Genomic DNA, 19873 nt, shown 5'->3' on the forward strand with positions numbered 1-19873 from the left:
ACGCATTCGCATAATGAACGCACCTTAAAATTAGTCACGAAAAATTTGAATTTTTTTTCCTCACGTAATGAATGCATGCCAAACTTTGCTAACTGTACAGTCCCACGATCGAATGGTCGTGCTGTAGTTTTTTGAAAAGACTACAATCTTTGACTCTCACACATGTGTTAAAGCAAGTGCCCTAACTGCTTAACGCGCCAGTGCCGGCACAAAGCCACCTCACAGATTTGAGAGAGAAAAAAAAAGCAACCGGCTCTCTGCCACATACGCAGTTTACGCTGATGTATTCAAAATTCAAAATGCATCACAATGGTTGGCCACTTTTGCTAGCACAATCCACAGTGAACGGATGGAAGGCACTTGACACTCACCTTCCAGACGTCCTGGCACAGAAGCCTGGGTAGTTTAGCCCTCATTACTGTGCTCACAGGTGACTTGGCATTTGCAACGTGGTCAAGAGCCCCTTGGACTTTTCGCAGTGATGCAGCCAGAAAGCGCATGTGTGCCAGCTGCAGCTGGATGTCATTATCCTCTTTCTACGAACAAACAAACCATCATAAGCTGTCTCAAACTTGTGCAGTAAGAGATTCATACATCACAAAGTAATCAGCACAAATTGAATAAGAAGCAGACCACATGGGCACTGCACTCTCAACTAAATGGTTTATTGCAAAGAACATCAACGAGTAAACTCAAAAGATTACACAAGGAATTTTCCCAAATAAAGCACCATACTATTGCTAAGAATTCTACTTACATAGTTAAGAACTCTGCGTAGAGTACATTACGCAACAGGCTACCAGCTGACACAGCTGACACAACTGGCATGTGTAGAATAGCAGTGCAAAGATTAAATTAATTTTCTGTATTTTTGTAGATCGCAGACATATACAGTTAAACCTCAATATAATGAAGCAGGTAAAATACTTCGTTTGTTATACTGAAATTTTATTGTATTGAAATTCGACCTTTTATGCAAATAAGTACAGACGCTGATCGATTTTTCTTACACGAAAAGGGGCCGCAGAAATTTAGGAACTGTCGGGCAATCGAAAAAAGCAAATTTGAATGATAAAACAATCGATTTTGATGAATTTGCGAGTCAGCAACGAACGATATGTTTTTATGCCATGTCAACGATATCTTCACATTGGCAGTACGGATTAAGCGAAGCCAGCCACGCTTTCGCGTGCACTCCACCCCCGCGGCTGATGGCGTCGCCCGTGCCAGGACAATGCTATCATGAAAAGTGCCAGCAGTGGGGAGCGAGTGCTTCATCTGCCTCTCGCTCCAACGAGTCACCGAAACTCGAGATTAGGCAACCTCCAATACTAAACGCACTGGAAGACAGTTTACATGATGCCATGCCATCTAGGCACGCCCAGTCTTTGCACACACGGCAGATTGCCTCTAAAGCAGGGTGCTCGGCTATGCGCTTAGCCGTGCTTACAGTCAGGTGCAGCCACGGCGGAGACGTGCGCCAACGTACCCCTCGCGCATGCTTGATCGCTTTACTGCGAGCTGGCTCCCTTCCCTCTCTTTCCCTTTGCTCATGCAGGAAGGCATCACTTGAGAAGCCACCATCTTTCTTGTCTCAACCTCGCACACTTTCACTTGAACCTAAAGCACAAAGTGCGCGGGGGCGTGATTGGATCTTGTTGCACTTGAACTTTATACAGAACATGATGTGGCTCCACTTCGGTGGTCGCTCTTGTTTTGCTGTGCACAATTTGAGAGGTGCATTTGCAAGAATCCGCTTGTACTTCAATCATTGGACCATCTGTGTCCGCCGAAGTTTTCATTTATTATCTCGGCATTTCTTTACTGTGGAAGCGAAATTTCATTTTATACAAACACACTTCGTCATATTGAGGTTCTAGTTACATGGTGTATAAGGGACAAGAGGTTATGAAAAGTTGAATACTTCGTTATATAGAGAATTTCGTTATATTGAAGTTCGTTATATCAAGGTTTAACTGCATGTTTTACATTTATTTAACTCAAAATTAGCAATTACGGTATGTATTACTGAGAATGCTCTCATGATCACGAAATCAGCCAATAGCATTGGTGGGCCCAGCTGCTTACGAAGACGCTGCATGATGACGTTGTGGAAGTGAAAGCAAGCAATTCTTTTTGTTTTCTTAACACGAGATTGCAAATTCCCTGCAGCATACAGCATAGTAGTATTTGGTCCACGTGTTCACAGCAGCCTCTACGACAGATCGGCAACATTTCCTTACTATGTTAAAAAAATGTTTCAGGGCAACTTTAACAAGAGTGGCTGTAGTGGCTGGACACGTTCTCTCAAAATTTATGGAGTGTGCAGGAAGCTATGCTCGCTGCCACAGCTGAGAAGCCATACATGATGAATATTTACTTGTGCGAGAGAAGACGCCACAACCTAAATTTTATAGTAATCATCGTCACTTGTAGAAAAGCAAAGTGCAGTCAGTGCTGTGCAAATATAGATGCAGCATTGGATACTGTCGGCAATTGCTGTGCATGAGGTTAACTTGTATTTTGTGAACTTTCACATCTAGGTAGTGTCACAGCTGTTTGCATCTGCATTAGTTCTCCGGTGGTTTCCACTATTCTAACATACAAAGTGGTGCCGCTCTAATTCCATTACGGTTACGTCGCTTGCTAACGCCAACGCTTGGGTCAGATTTTGTACATGGTTTCAAATCTGTAATGAGGTGCTCTCTGTGGCTGTCAGAATAGCCAAAGCCACCAATATGCTGTCCCTATGGCCATACATTTGAACTGACAATTCTTTTAAAGTCACATTATATTCATGCAAGATGGTTTGTTTTTTCTTTGCTACACATGTCAGGGATTACCTGCACACTCTGAGCTTCGGTGACACCTCTGGCAAGACTCAGAAGAGAAAAATACAAAACAAGCCTGCAGACTTTCTCTGGGACGTTTTCAGCCACTGCCCACACTGTAGAATCCAGGTCCTGAACTTCCACAATCTGCATATAGCAAAATGAAATGCGCACACAATTTTAGCCATGGCAGTGACTTCTGGCATTGAATTTACAGCTTCCATAGTAATATGAATGGGAAAAGGTGGGGAAAGCCTCAACGGCAATGAAGCGCCACTTTTTTGTTCACAGATTCTCCAATATAAAATGAATTTGAAAAACTATACCCAAAAATTTGAGAGGAGGCATCACTTCACACTGAAGAGATTTAACAAAGTCTATAATGAGCATTTCAAGACCTTTTAAAAGGGATGCAATGGCCAATACAAATTTATGCTTGACCAAAAGTATTACAAACTTTCAGAATTCTTGGAAAAAAAAACAAATGGACTACTTGTCCCTCAATCTTAATTTGTGAACAAAAAACATCAGTGAGAGATGTCAATGATTATATGTTTTGTTGCACATTTAAGTCCTTTTTCTGCAATAGGAGCTTACAAACGTTGTAGGGGTGTGCGACAGTAACTTTTCATATCAAGTTGAATACAAATTGAATAGTGGCAAAAGCAAATCAAATCAAATTTAATGCCAAATATTTTTCAGATAGCTTTCAAATTATGAACAGCCTTTTTTACCATTAATACAGTGAACTTCTGTTAATTCTACCTTGGTGCAACCAACGAAATTCATCAATTTATCTGGCAGGTTGAATTAGACAAGATAAAAAAAAACGCCAAGTCACACCACTGATTAATTTGCCAGTATTTACCAGATTCTAACACGCCCTGAGTCAAACTAAAGCCCCTTAAACTTCGTAAAGTAGTGCCACGCTTTGAAGAATGCCGCCCCCTCCTCGAGCGCTCTGCCCGAAGCCGACGCCGCGTCGCTATTGGCCTAATGGCATCACGTGGCCCCTTGCACCGGCTTCGTTTGTTTACAGTCGCGCTTCAGTGCCATCTTTGCTCGAGAAGCGGCGCTTGTTGGCGGCATTCCTTCCGTTCCTATTCTGTGTTTCGATCTTGTGAACGCCTTTAAGGATATCTTGTGGCAAGTGCGACGTCGCTTCACGTCATTTTCTGTTACCGTGACCTGCTGCGCGTTTGGATGCCAATATAGTTTTAGCAAAGGCAAGAATATGTTCGCGATACCGTCCGGTAAGCGCAACGCGTTAAGGAGAAAGACATGGCTTCACCGAATCGGGAGGGACAACTTCCGACCAACTTCCTCCGCGCGACTATGTGATGTAAGTTGTGGCTCTCTCAGAGTATTGTATGTGCCAGGCTTGCGTATTGTGCTGCGGGCAATAACGTAGCAGATATTGCACAGTTCACTGTGCATGTTGTCATTTGTACGCACGCTTTAACATGATTTTTACGCAACGTCCGCTTTGCTTATATGCGCACTACGTGGTCGTGTTAGTCACATTTGGTGCGCTTAATCGTTTTGAACGCCAACCGGCGTGAGTTCGCGGGCACGCGAGGTTGCGTGCGATAACGTGATTACGAAATTTTTAAGATTCAGCGCAGTCCTTTTGATAAAATTTCAGTCTCGATCATGAAAACGCCTCAGGAACTCTCTGCCTTTTGTGGTTACTTACTAGCCTTCTTTAGATAGACTACCTTTGTTTGCCACATTTGTTCATGTTCCTCGTTGGTGGTCGCCCGGTGGATTTGTGATACAGAGGCACCGATGAAAAGCGTGCGTGCTCTCCCGAAACCGTGTTACGCGGTGCGTTCGTCGTCGAGCGACCGCATCATAGGTAATTGAGACGTATGTGCTAATTCGCGTGCGCTTTAAAGTGTGCGAAGCTTAAGATGCGGCGGTGGAGCACTCGCAAAGAAAACGTGCGGTCGCCCTCCCGTTCCCTGGCTGGTTTAGTCGTCGTTCGTGCTTAGTCGTTTGCTCGTTCGTTTAGTCGTTTGCTCGCTCGTTTAGTTCGCGCGCTCATATAGTCGTTCGCTTGCTCGTCTATGCCACTATTAGTTTCTACAGTCACTATGCCTAATTGAGACGCGCTTGCTGTAGGACCCTTAGGCTGGTGCGTTTATTTACGCAATGAGACAATAAATGGTGCACACGGACTTGTGACTGCAAAGGCAAATCTGTAATGCATCTATGTGAAAATAAACTGTTGACTTGCAACTCGAATGCCGTTTCATATCATTTTAACCTATGGATAAAACATCGTTTCACTTGCCGCAATTTCGGCCGCGTCATGGCGGGGGGATTCTTTGCGCGATCATGACTTCACTAATAAAGTCATGTCTCGCAAATGTTACTTCGAAGGGAGTACAACCGTCCTGAATGCATGCACCTCAGTGCAACTCGGTTCGCGACAAGTACGTCACTTAGTAAACGGACGAACCAACGCACGATGAAGTGTTATTCGTGATAAGTCATTAACCTGAAAAAATTACTGAAGGCCACAGTGGTCTTGTTTGAGATTGAGTCAAGCATTGTTATCGCGCTCCCGCTTCGCGCACGAATGCTAAAAAACTCATTTTAATTCCTTGCCTACGCACAGTCCCGACTCGATGATCGGCCGCGGTATTTCTGTCGGCGTTGAGACACGAGAAACATAATAGCACCATCGCCCACCTCTGAGGCTTTGCGCGCGCTTAGATTGGCAAGCACGCACGTTGGCGGCATTGTAGCTTGTAATACACTTTCGAACCTCCAGAGCAGTGATCTCCGTCAGCCTTTGTACGTCATAGCTGATACGCGCCGCGAATTCACATGGTAAGGGCGGCGCGGATTCTTTAGGCTGAGGGCTTGCTGGAAGCCAAGAGCTTGTCATTCGATGGTAAACGTGTTATTTACGACCATTCGCAACAAGCTCTTGTGCCACGCCCTTGACAAATGTTGCGTACCTAATTGTAGGGCACGCGATACATTCGCAGTCGTCAACGCACAGCGTTAACACTCCTTCAGATACTTTTTTAAAGAAATAGTTATCAAAAAATGAAACAAAAGCTGCCGTTACCGAATTTGTATAAGCATCCGACTAGAAATTCTATGCTGTACACGAAGTTACGCGGAGCTGGAAAGCCAACGTGAACGCCTAAAGAGCACTGCCTTGCTATGCGTGCATTCACTCTGCGAAAGGTCGTCTGCTGCGCTCGAGCAACGTAGGCGGCGCCATGGTCGAGGAGGGAGCGTGAAAGAGAGGAGAAACGAGGAGGAGTGAACGCGGAGGAGGAGAGTGGCACTACTTTACGAAGTTTCAGGGGCTTTAAGTCAAACGGGTGCTCACTTACTGTGTCAAAAGCAGGAAACTAATGTATAAATGACATTAACGCTCCTAAACCAAATAAAAATCTAACGAGCACCCAATATTTTAACAAGAAAAATGGGTAAGGGTCTAATACGTATGTTGCACAAAGCCAGCAAGTTTCCTAAAATCAGCTTCACCGCACAATTTGTAGAAGTCAGATTCGCCGCCATACATCCATGTCATGCAGTAAAGCATACAAACGCTGCGAAAACAGTTTTCGTTTCATATCCAATTGCACAGTGCAGGTAATTTTCGGCCCAAGTGCCTTGGAAAAGAAAGCACGTTAGTATCAGGTAAATACCACAATCAGACATTGTGACATATGGTTATTACTTGAAAACCTTCCTAGGGCAGGTCAAAAATAGGCGTGTTCGACAGGTGGTGACATTTATTCAATGCATTCACTGTCCCTAAGCTCCACCAAGACCGACGCTGTCACTAAAGGAGTCACTACTGAAGTCAGCATAGGGTTCAGGCGTGTACTTACTGTTTAAATCATCCGGTGAAGGCCAATTTTAGTATTGAAATAATTAAAGTTTGGGCCCATAGAAATGCATGGGCGTCATCCGGAACCTTCGGTCGAAATCGAATTAACAGAAGTCTACTGTACATAGATGTCAGCACTTTTTCAGCGTACAAAGACCACATTATTGGAATCGCGCACTTATTGCACCTTGCGGCAGATTTGTAGTGATGGAATCTGCCACTGATAGCTCGCATGTGTCACACGCGAGTCGCGCGTGCAAAGGAAAGCCACTGTTTGACCCTGACAGTGAAAGTAAGAGTGAAAGTGATGCACTAGAGTTTTGTTCCTCGAGCGAAGAGGATGATGATAGTCTTCCCATTGCTTCTTCTACCGAAAATGATGATTAGAAAAGCAGACAACATTGTCTTGGCCCAACAGTGGTGCAGCTTTTTTGCTCTTAGGACATGAAGCAAACTGGTTAAAAAAATCTTTAGAGGGTTTTCAATGGAGTACATTTTGAAAATAAGTCATAGAAATAAAATGCAAAATAAGGTCACTTTTGATCAAAATAATAAAACACTTCAAGGGTTAACTGGAGTCAAATTGATTGACAGAAGTCCACTGTTTAGTAAAACAATGTTGCACCCCAGTCTTTGCTACAATAGCAAGTGCCATGATATGGTTTATCAAAGGCTCGAATGAAGCTTTATAGATGTTATTTCAAATGATGACTCCCCCCTTTATGATGTAATACCCTGCAAAGAGTCCTTAAGGGTCCAATAGGCAGCAGCGGCAGTGGTGGTGATGGTGACAAACAAACAGGATTAGCTGGGTGAAATCTGCTTTGCTTCAGTCTGACATTCATTCGTGCTGAGTGGGCAATGTGAGGTATTCAAAATCCATTCAAAAGGTATTCACATGAGTGAATAGTGACTATTTGGTATCAGAACCGGATTGAATATGTTGTTATTCAAATGTTTCAAATATTTGCACACCCCTAAAATGTTGCCAGTTTCACCACACTTCAAATGAAATGCATTCTGTGTTCTTATAATCAACCATAAACTTCACTCTGCCAGCTGTTTGCCAACAAAATTTATGACATCATATGACATCATAGAAGAATGCATAGAAATTTTAGGCAATCATGGCACAAGTTCTTTAATCTGACATTTTCTACAACATCAAACAGCTGGTGTTAGCTAGGGTATGTATTTATGAGGGAAGTTTAACCAAAGGATGAAAGGAAAGGTAACCATGACATCGCTTTTGTTGAACATCCCGTCAATCCCTCTCTCTGAGCAGCAAAGTCACATGCTGCTATCTAGAAAGTACACAATGAAAGCTAATCCTTGTGAAACCATGTGAGAACCCCTTGTCACTGTAAAAAAAAAAAAACAGATCAACACTGAAGAAGCTTTATGTTGCCATATCAGATGATGTGTCAACATCAAGTGGTGCCCCCCCTCCCTTATAGCCAGGATGTGTAACACTCAATTGTGTGAACACACTTTAACCTCTTTGCCAGAATTGCAAGCCAACAATCTAGCTTAAAATAATAGTGTTTTCCCAATAGCGTCTACTGATGATATCCTAATATAGGGCTAGTTCTCATATGTCGACAGCAGGAGCATGATTTTAGGTGTTCAGCAAGAATGCATTGCAACCGTTTTGTAAATGATTTATCTCTTTTTTGCTGGCATCCCCTGAGTGTTGTGCCATTCTGCATGTCTTGAAAATGTGTCAGGCATTCATCTGCTTTTACGTCGAGCCCCTTGATAGCTGTTTGTGAAGGTACCACAGTTACTGCATGAGGGTCAGTCAGCCTTCGCCTTACCCTAGTGTAAAGGCTGATGAGCTTCTGGGCAGTGGCGGCTGTGGCGTACATCAGGACGGGCTGCCAGCCGTGCAGGTAGTGACCAATCTGGTCGGGTGCCACCTTCAACACTTCCACAACAAAGGAGCAGCACCGATCGTGATCGTACGGGTGCTCCATGGTCAGCAGAGTGGAAGTGATCACAAAGTTCAGGTTCCTGCCCAAAGATAAAGACATTGCGGGTTAGGGTGACATCAACAGAGCAATAATGTGCCCCTCACTGTGAATCAGACCTAGACAACACGTACATCAGGTCAAGTTGCCCAAAGTCTGAATTAAAAGAACACAAAGTGCTTGCAATTTTTTTTCTTATGAATTTTGGTAAAACTGCCAACTATTTAGGTATTTAAACATGCTGTTCTTTAAGTGTTACAAATATATTGTTTTGATATCACATGTATGTGACAACACACAAAAGAAATTTCTTTGTTCAACTAACAGCAGTCTGACATGATATATGCATTCTTTGTTTCGAGGCAAGCTATTTTCAGCATCTAGGTAGAGTGAAAATAGTGAGGTACCAAAATCATCTAATACAGTCACAGCTAAATGCTACAAACACACATCAACCAAGGTGTTAGCCTGCTTTAAGCATCAAAACAAATAATTTTCAAGGAACTTTGCCTTGAATCTGTTGAAGTAGTTCTCAATAGTGATCAGCACGTGTTCTCCAATAGGGAGACATACTACTAATCCTCTAAAACTGATGAATCCCATTCTATTGAATCCCTCAGTAAACGACTGAGAAAGCATCACAGGGATGTGTTCTGCTTCCATTTCAGGTACAGCAATCTGATCAGGTAAATTTGCTGGCACAGCCAAGAAGCTTGATACTTCAGTAAGAAAGTCGGTGATAAGAGTGTAAAAAAAGAAGATAAAATGAGGTGAAGAAGAATATGAATGGGCACTGTCACATATACAATGCACAAGTTAAAACAACTAGACAAAGACATAAGAAGAAGCTTTAGCTCGGCTGCTCCCATCTAAAACATGTAAAAGCAGAATTCGTTTTTTTTTTTTTTTTGCGGCAACTACTGCACCAAATTTGACGAGGTTTGTCGCATTTAAAAGAAAACTTAAACTCTAGTGACTGTTCCTTTCAAATTCTTGATTTAGGTAGTCAATCTTTAATTAAATATTGGCAAAAATCACAAATGTTCAGAAAACGAGACTATCAAGTTTACAACTCTGTAACTCAGCAATGAAAAATGATACCAAAATTCTGAAAACTGCTTCTAATAGTACATCTAAAGCAGACAAAATTGATATGTTACACATGAATCTAACAATATTTGGTAATATGAAAATACAGCTTTTGCAGACCCCTTATACACAATGTAATGAATTCACGTAAGCTCTAAATTGACATATAGAATTTGTCTACTTTGAATGATCTAATGTATGCCATTTACAGAACCGCAATATCTGTTCTTGATGCAGAGCTATTAATTTGTAAACTTTCTGCTTCTATTTTATCAAACTTCTGAATTTTTGAAAATTCTTTTAACGAAATTCAAGCCTTAAATCAAAATACCGCCTCCAAGAGTCACTAGAATTTACCTTTCTCTCTCAAATGACACAAAGTTCATTAAAATCGGTCCAGAGGCTATCTCATAAAAACATTTTTGCATTTTACATGTACTTGAATAGGCCGCATCGGAGTTGGGCCCGAGCTAAAGCTTCCTCTTAAAAGAAGAATTTTTACAGCTGGCATATTCTTCTGTTATATGTTATTAGCAGCATACTTAACACAAGAAAAATCTTATTAAATACGTTTTAGAGAGAAAAGATTACTAGTACTACCTGACAACAACAGAGCTATTTGAAACACAATTGTTTTAAAAAGTCTCAAATTAAACATTAACAATCAAAAGAGGAGATCATGTCACACTTTTTTACTTACTGCCTCGACAGTCCCAGTTTAGGATCTCGGAATAGTACGCCATATTTGTGCGAGCAACAAACAGCAGTCAAGAAGCTGTAGGCGGTGCTCTGGACCAGCTCCACATCTTCCTTAGACGCTTCCTAAACAGAAAGACTTAAATGAAACACACAATATGCTCAGTGGAGTCACATGAAATACACTACAATATTTAAACAGAGGCAGAATACAAACAATCCTGACATAGCACAGCTGGTAGTTTTTACTTGTTCCAAAGCTAAAATACAACTTGGCCAAGTTCAATGCTATTAATTTTAGCCCCTTCTGACAAGCTTTCTGACTTCTAGCATAGATTGTTTAAATTTGTATAACTTGGTGAAATGATAGTGCAGATGCCAACAGAAAGAAGTCTAGTAAAAAGCATGAATATTAATGCCATTTCTAGCCTGTCTCACAATTAGAGGCAGTTATTTGAGACAATACATTGGCAGTATCTGGGTATTGATCATGGAATTTTCCGATGCAATGCAGGAAATTAAGCCCTTTTTGAATGCCAGCTCACTATTCAAGCTTGAATATGTAACTAGAGGATATTTTAAGTTTACATTGTTGTGTTTGCAAGGTTTGCCAGTTCAAAACATTTAGTTTTTGTTTGTTTGTTACAAAGGCGTCGCAACTTTGGTTGAGAGTGACACGTGTACTTTACACAGGGTCACATAGTCATGCTCTAGCATATAAAATTATAAAGAAACACAAGTGTGCTTCCTACTGCTATACTGGCTCCAAAATAATGTTATGGCACAACCAAAAGTGGTGCCAGTCAGAAGAAGACGATTTGACGCGTAAAGGTGGAATCGGTCTCAACAGCCATCTTGTTTATGCATTGTTGTCTCTCTTGTACATATTGTAAATACATCTTTATATGTGACTTCTGCAATATAACAAACTGGTGGAGGTGCGAGGTATCGATCCCCATACCTCCTATGGGCACGTCGCCACGTCGGCTTGTCTGAAAAGCTACTGCCGTGCTACACAGAACTCTACATGATATTGTGTCAGCTTGGCGATGTCAACTAGGAGATCGCTCCGCTGGACTCGTATGTCTCCACGGACGTTGTGCATGTGTTACTTTGCCACGAGTTCACCTCCCTTATAGTTAGTGAGAAGATGGCGCCTTTACAGGCGGGGTTATGTTATGGCGCAACAAAGAATGGCGTCAGTCAGAAGAAGACGATTTGACGAGTAGAGGTGGAATCGCTCTCAACAGCCATCTTGGTTATGCATCATTGTCTCTCTTGCAAATATTGCAAATGCATGTTTATATGTGACTTCTGCAACGTAACAATATCACAACGAAACCTCCAATCTAGCTGAGTTTCATGCCAAAGTAAAAAAAAAAAAAAGAATCATAATGCTTGAAAAAGCAGTAAGTGCAGCCAAGAATACATATTTACCCAAACACAGAGTCAGAACACTACTTACTACTACTGCTTCGGGATCTTCTTTTTCTGTTTCCCGGATAGCCTTGTACTTGTTCCACTTGCCGTGGAGCGTCCATGGTTTCGGCCCTTCCCAGCTCAGCAGGTGAGTGACGTACTTCAGAGACTTGTCGTTCAGCATCTTCAACTTGATAGTCTTGGTGAAGGACGTGTTCTCTACAACCTTTCAAAGAAATGTGAAGCGTAAGACTGTTACGTGCATTTTCTTGGAAATGGACTACAAATGAGAAATTCAGTTCAACCAGGAAGTTAAAGTCTGCACAATGGACTGGCTTCTGTTCAGAAAACTGAAAGTCTGTTGGTGGTTTAGTGGAGACCGGTGTAATGATTTTCAGCTCTGCCGTTAGTGGCAAATGACAGGTACCCAAGTGGCTTGAAACCCAGGTGTACAAGACCATAACAATACAATAAGTATTTACACACATACAACTTAGCGAACTATACTAGTTTTGACCATCTCTGCAATATGTGAACATTCACAATGTCCTTAATCTCAAGTTAATTATGACAAGTGCGACTCACCTTGAATAACTGAGAATATGATAAATCTATGACAAGGGTTGCTCAGTGTTTGAAGATCCCCAATTCAGCAGGCACTGCTCACAACAACTACGGTGGCGTGGTAGGTAGCCACAAATGTACAAAAGGTGTTTTTCATTACAATACAGATACACATCGTGAATCTGATGGGTTGGTACAGACCATTCAAGTTTCGTCTAATGATGCAGAGACACACATAAAGTAAACTCAACTGATGCTACCCTCTATCAACTATTATCAGGCTACAAAAACATTTCGTCATACTGCTGTGCGTATCAAACATACCTACGGACGACAGCATCCCCATTTGTGTAACAAAGTGAGCACCACATGGACATTCAGAAAATACACACATTATCGAAGCCAGTAGTGGTGCTACCCAGAGAGATGCCAAGCCTAATCAGGGATAAACCGAACAATACACACGTCTTCCTCGGACACAAAAGCTCATACATATGATTGACCATTATTTCACTCCTGTACGTCCTAAAAGAATTGCTCTTCCTTCACATTTCTGCATAGCACGAAAGGAACAGCACACTAGGCACAGCATGAATCTCTGCCATGGAGGCACGAGTTAAAAGAATTCAGCTCACTTACCTTAGTCTGAAATGTCGACAGAAAGCTGCATATGAATGATGCACGGTCATACTGAAGACCAGGAAATATGCTGTTTATCAGTCCTGCAATTCAAAATTTGCAATGAAGGAAACAGACAGCAATAGAACACAATAGGCTAATGTACTTCTGCTGAATGCATCGACCCCTGTGTTATGCATCTGCTCTACATTTTCAGCGATGTGCCATTGTGTTTGTAGGTCCCAAATTGCACTTATGCGCGTCACTTTTATGCCCATATGGGCAAGAGAGACAGACTCTCTGCCACAGAAGCCAACAGAGCTAGAATGTTGTGCTCATACCTTTTTAACAAGCAGTTGTTACAGTATACCTGACAACATATCACCATCATCCTGAACTGCTGAACATCTTACAGCTACACAGACATATAAAGCTACAAACACAGCATTGCAAGACATATCAACAAAATTTAACAAATGTTAGTATAGTGGCAGGACAATTGTTTGAGCTCAACAAACAAGGTGTTGAGCTTGCAGGAATAGTGATTATGAGACACTGCATACTAGATTAGTCTTAAATTTCATCGCAGTGTGTACCATAACTTTTTCAGCACACTGACTACCTTTCCTATATGTTCATCCCACACATAGTCTATATATTTTCACACACTTCTTGCACAATGACAATAACATTAATGTCATTTATACTGACAATACCATTAATGGAGCAACACTGACTGCCATAGCCCACATTAGTCTTATATGTAACTATGTATTTCTCCATACTTACTTCCACATGGAAATATTAATACTGTTCAATTCATTAAAAATAAACACTGCTCTGTAAAATTTGTACGAGCTTGCAATTGATTGCAAGCTAACAATAGTAGTTACAGCACATATTGTAATGCCACTGCTAAGTTTCGATAGAATTGTATGTCTGCATTTCGCAATGTACTTAAGCAATGCACAGAATTACTCCTTTCTTATTTTTCTGTCAATGAACCTTTACCTTAGGTTTTTGCCTTTTAATCAGTGTTATTAGCAGTCATCACTGCAACACAATCCACTTTAAACTACATAAATACAAAAAATTCCATCAGAGATAATATTTTTCTATCTAGGCCAAGTTCATACACATTAACTACATGTAGAAGAGAGAAAATATCGCTGTCACAGTATATTAGCGTATGTGGAATATCAACTGATTGCTGTGCATCATCAGCATAACTTGAAACATGAAGAGGAAGCAATCAATCAGGACACCTGCTACACGTGATTACATGGAAGTGCAACATGTAATCTCTCTGTAGCCAGTTTCTAAGTATGGAGCAGTTCCAAGGGTACATTTCGGAGCCTGAATAAGGCCACTGTTACAAATGCCGGTGAATGTGGAAATGGGACAATGCTATGTAGTTTTTGGATTGTTTACATCCTAAAGCTACTGTAAGGCCTGTAATGCGCCTACCTACACATATCGTGTCTCAAAAAAGCACCGGTGTGATTGTGGGTAGGTGTGCAGACTAGACTTGGACATGGAAAGCGAAAAGAAGAGTTAGTATTTCACTGTTCAGGTGCAGTCAACGCACTATTAGTTTCAATCATGTCTTGCCTGCTAGCCCAACCTACACACTACTTGTGATGCACCTCATATATCTTGTAAACATATTAGTTACAAGATATATCTTATAAACATATTAGTCGCTCTACATTCAACCTTCGTTCAGCCTTCACTTCACACTTCCTTAGCTCTTTAATCTCATATCTATGTGTTTTGTATATGAAGTACATTAAAATGATCATGCTGATGATATTAAAAAACAAATAAAATAAGTCAATAAAATAGCTTTGAAGCCGGAAGTTGTGTTTCTCACCTTTGGCCTGAAGGACCTGGCGTGCCACTGAGTTGCTTCCAACGACAAGGACCGACATGAGGAAAAAGACTGCACAAGTTCGCACATCTTCAGGATCCTATTCAGAAGGAAATGAGGAAAGTGCAGTCACACATATATGCGCAGAAAAACAAAACTGGCTAGTTTGTCCCACGATGGTGATATTCTTACACAGAAGAATAAAAGTATATTCATAGATAAATTTGCACAGTAAATTTGTTCAGGGCTGTTGAGTAAACCACACGCAACTCAAATTTAAATAAGACAAACCCCACACGTGAACACTACACATGCATAAATTATGGCAAGTTTAAATTGGCACAGCTGCCCTTGCAAATATACTGAGCAGAAGAGAAAGCTCATCTGTAGATTCACTGGAGCTGAAGCATTATGTGCAGAAAGTTCTTAATTAAAAAGTAAATCACTGTACTAAGGCCTTCTTTTTTTGTTGTTGTTGTTAATGCATTGAAGCCTACACTTTAAACTAAGGAGAAGAAGTGCGTGAAAATTAGTGACCCCAGAAGAACACTATTCAACCTTTCACGTTGCAAGAAAGTGATAGTTCAATCAAAATTCCCTGACATATATTACATATCTATCCTCCACATTAGAACTGAGATATTGCCAAATGCGATTCAAAAATCTCCTTGAAAAATACTGCACATGGTAGGACAGAAGCATGCCAGTGATGCCTACAACCATCAATATATATTTATGATGCAAGCACACTCCTTTAGTCTAGTGTTTGTGCTGTCTTCTATGTGTACTGCCCCTTTATCGCCCTAATAGGTATCAACAATATGTATTATTGCCCTAATATGTATTGCCCAGGGACAACCTTTATCATAATACTATTTATCAATCTTTATGAGTCATTGAAAGCACACCCTCACAATACGCTCAAGCCGGTACAGCAACAGAGAACCGTACCCTTTGGTTCCGTGTGTTGAACCATGTGGTGAAGTCCGTAGTCTCAAAGTTGACCACACTAGTGACATAGCGTGCTCCTTCAGGGCCCAGGGTGACAATCGAAGTAAGCAGGCGCAGGGCAGCCTTGGCATGGTTGGGCTTTGCGGTGCGGCATAGAGACATGTGCATGAGCCGACTGTACTTTTGCAGCATATGCTGCGCTGACATCAATGCAGTGTTAACATACTGTTTGAAATCCTCGGGTAGCCGGGAAATCAGGCGATCCAGGACCTGGTACACTAATGTGTGCTAAAGATACCAAACAAAGAAAAAAAAGAGCCAGAAAAAATCAGCAATGTTTCAAAAACCCAGCACATGGTGTCAGTGCTAAGCACAGGTCAGCATGCTCACTCACGAGTACACAGACTCATGCTTGCTCCACACCCATTTCACAGGTGTATGACAAAGGGTGTGAGTATGAACAGGAGCACGTGCCAGTTAATGTTAACAAACGTCAGCGACAGCAACTTCGATATGAGTACGAGTGTGAGCAGGTGCCAGTAAGTGTGAAAAGAAGTGACTTCAAAACTGCTTCTCTTCAGGTCATGCTCAAAATGCAAAATGTTTGTGAGAGAAACTCCACAAATGTGTAGTTGTGAGAGGTTTACAAATTGTTGCAAGTTTTTCTCAGCTTCTTTCTTAAGGTAAGAATATGTTCAGTGGACAGCACCATCCACTTGCCACCGCTATTGTAGGCATGTAGTGGTGAATAGTGGAAGACACATACTGAAAGGAAGCAAATGGCTGCAACTTCTTGCAACTGTATTTCAGTTGAAGGTCATCGAGTGCTTTAAAAAAAAGTTCGTGTAACGAGATGAGTATATGAATAAGGTTCCTATCTGGCTCACTGTAGAGCAATGTCACCATACCGTAGTCACTTCAGCATACAATGTTACTATCACTGGTCACCATCAGAAAAGTCTGAACAAGGGCATCTGTCTTTCAGCCCACTCATAAGATAACCACCAGACAAAGGAGAAAGAAAGGGCAGAAGTGATAATGATGGTGGCAAATAAAAGCATTATGCTACCTTCGAAGTACCCAGGGACCTTACAAAGCAGTACCATGTCTGCTTCAGGGCGTTGACAGCAGTAGTCATACTCCTCATAGTATGATACATTATGCACTAAAGAAAATTAGGCCAGCTAAGCAGAATGAGCTCACTTACCATGCGTGACCCCGTTTTGACACCATAGAGAAGTGACGAAATGTTTTGAAAGTTGCCATCAGTGCTGTCAAGATACTGCTTGACAGTGTCTTCTGTGCTCTCTCCACTTGCAAATGAGTCAGCTGCTTTGACGAACTTCTGGAATTCTGAATATGCAAGAGGTAAACAGGTATATCAGTTGTGTGACACTGCTAAAACTTAACACACTAACACAAAATGACAGCGCATTAACACGAAGACCATAAATAGAAGAGACATGGCGCCAACACACACATTTGTCTGCTTGTGCAGTTTCACCATATATTGTGCAGCTTTATAGCTGAATAATAATATGCAACATTAGCGATTAATTGCAGGCGAAGCTACACCCTATTATTCGCTTTGTTTTCTAATGCACTCTCAAGGCTCATTTTGGTGATGACATACAGAAAACCCAAAAGTATGGGGTGAGGGGTTTGGAGATGCATTACAAGCGATACATGCCATTTTTACTTTTCTTGGCACTTTCGTGCGTGTTTTTCGTAAGGTATCATCAAAATGAGAGCCTACCAGCATAATATGTCATACTAGTTCACTGTGTACTGGTGAGCGCAGTTCTGACAACGTGAGAGCTGGCAAACATGCTTGACTCAGCAGATGCACGGCAAATGAAAGCAGATGCCCATCGTTCTGTCCTGGTTGTCGCCGCACCGTTTCTCTTACTCTTTAATCAACTGACGCGCACAATAAAGCGTTACTAACGTGAAATCCACATGCCAAGCGGTTAACACGTTTGGAGAAGGGTATACATAAACCATTTCCTGGGGGATGCAATATAATGGCAACAGCAAAGAGCCGTTGCGAGTTCAACAGGTTGGTCGTGCACTAAAAAGGATTAAGGGCAGATGTTTGATATTAGGCAATGAAACAAGAAACCTTTCATTAGGTCGCCCCCTTTCTCAAGCACAGCAAGAAAATTTTTGATGCAGAAAGGCTCCTCCGCCTCTGTCTTCGCCTGTTTTTCCGGTACTGCATCGTCGTCAGACTCTTCGGCGTCAAGATCGTTCTCCGTTTCGGTGATCTTCGCTTTGGTGGGCTTCTCTTCGCTGTCCTTGGTCTCGCTGCGTTTCCTTTTTTTAGGCATCCTCACGTTCTGTGCAGTCATTTGCAACACTCGAGTTTAGATGCCACGTCGAAAAACCGTAACAGATGTCCTTTCGGCGCCGGTAGACGTTCAGACGATCAAGCAAACCACGCGCAAATACTCGCACATGTGCGCTGCCATTTTGTTTTGTCAACCCTCGCTCCCAAACTTCTCATAGTCCAAACGTCCAAAACTGTTTACATTTGTGTTAAGCATAAAAGCGCTCATTACATTCGCTTTATTGTGTAAATAATAACAAGTAATCAACAATACAACTATTTTTTGCTTTAATTGTTTAATGATAGCCGTAGAGTTATGATGGCGTTACGGGCGCCGCGTCGCATTTGTCGTCTGTACGCGCGTACTACGAGTACGCCAATGTATAGTTTACAAATGACTACTTACTTTTAAATACATCGATCAATTTTCGTTCCGCAATGCGAGTGCAATTAAAAAAATTATCCATCACGCGTCTGTAGTGCAGAGATGCAGACATAGAACTTTGGCAATTTGTATGGCCATGTGTCGTCGCTGTTTTCCGTCGCACATGCAGTCGCAGATACCACTGGTTGCACCTCCTCGCAAAAGTACATTCAGATATACACAGCATACATGGTGATGAATGTGGCTCTAGACTACCTTCCAAGCAATGCAGATGTTTACAGGAGCAATGGACGACGAATACCTGAAACGATCAACCGCGTGGTCGAACAAGATCGAGCTCTGGGGCAAAAAAGATCTCTTGTTGGACCACGGTTCTTAATTTCTAGACTATCTTGTTTTACTAAAACGATTTGCAAAATATTTGTAGCAATTAGAAGCACTCCCTCCCAACGCAAAGATGTAATTAAGTACCGTATATTGTATGCTTCTGGTAATGCCAATATAGAGCTTTTCACTAAAATTTCTTAATTGTGCTCGTTGCTTTGCAGACCCTGTAACACGATGGAAGGGTCTGTACAATCAATTATGCTTAACGAAGTTTATAATTTGCACCAACATTTGGCAAAGATAAGCTGGCCCCCTTTCTCTTTTTTTTTTCTTTTTTTTTTTGCACCCCTCATATCTCAACATAAGTGCAGCTAGGTTGAAGGATCCTCACCTGTCGAGTACAGGCACCATTGCATGGTTGCACTAATAGTTAAGTTGTCCCGCATAGCATGACAATATACATATAGGAATCCATTTGGTATGCTCAAAAGATTCTTGGAAACAATTTTCGCTCCTCTGGCAAGAATGTCAGCTGTACCCGCCAGTTCAGGCCCGGCAGTCAGATGGGGAGGCCGCATTTGGTTCGTTCTGCCGAAGAGCAGGCTGTGTTGAAGGAAGAGCAGCGGGAGCGGGCCGCGCGTCGTGCTTTCGACCGAACAACAGGCGGCGTTTGATGAACGCCGTCGGGAACTCGCTCGAGAAAGGGCTCGTCGTCGACGTGCCGACCTCGCCGTAAGGGAGCGCGAAGTCGAGGCATTACGACAACGCAGAGCCGCAGGTCCCGAGCTTCGGTTGCACACCTCATCACTGTAGTAGAAGGGTGGTCAAATTTTTTATTTTTTTACTGTGAGTGTCAGTATAGGCGATGCTGTGCACGACTGCTGTTGATTCTGATTTCGAGTGAATCGAGCTTGGCCTCATTTTGGGTACTGAGTGGTGAATTATATATATTTATAACCTCTGCA

The 19873-nt window shown here is 41.9% G+C and overlaps 1 protein-coding gene across 1 annotated transcript in view; it reads right to left on the bottom strand.

The window, feature by feature from the left end:
• The window catches only part of LOC126521858 (nucleolar pre-ribosomal-associated protein 1), a 74738-nt gene extending 56383 nt beyond the window's left edge, over nucleotides 1-18355 (bottom strand). The window contains exons 1-10 of the mRNA XM_050170566.3: nucleotides 17990-18355; nucleotides 17075-17220; nucleotides 15868-16155; nucleotides 14920-15016; nucleotides 13068-13150; nucleotides 11911-12090; nucleotides 10450-10571; nucleotides 8508-8703; nucleotides 2844-2978; nucleotides 372-536 (exon numbers count right to left, since the gene is read on the bottom strand). Of these exons, the coding sequence (XP_050026523.2) occupies nucleotides 372-536; nucleotides 2844-2978; nucleotides 8508-8703; nucleotides 10450-10571; nucleotides 11911-12090; nucleotides 13068-13150; nucleotides 14920-15016; nucleotides 15868-16155; nucleotides 17075-17220; nucleotides 17990-18218 (1641 nt within the window). The 5' untranslated portion in view covers nucleotides 18219-18355. The remainder of the gene's footprint in view (nucleotides 1-371; nucleotides 537-2843; nucleotides 2979-8507; nucleotides 8704-10449; nucleotides 10572-11910; nucleotides 12091-13067; nucleotides 13151-14919; nucleotides 15017-15867; nucleotides 16156-17074; nucleotides 17221-17989) is intronic.
• Nucleotides 18356-19873: the final 1518 nt, after the last annotated feature.

Source organism: Dermacentor andersoni, chromosome 6 (genome assembly GCF_023375885.2).
Source record: "Dermacentor andersoni chromosome 6, qqDerAnde1_hic_scaffold, whole genome shotgun sequence".
NCBI classification, from domain to species: domain Eukaryota; kingdom Metazoa; phylum Arthropoda; class Arachnida; order Ixodida; family Ixodidae; genus Dermacentor; species Dermacentor andersoni.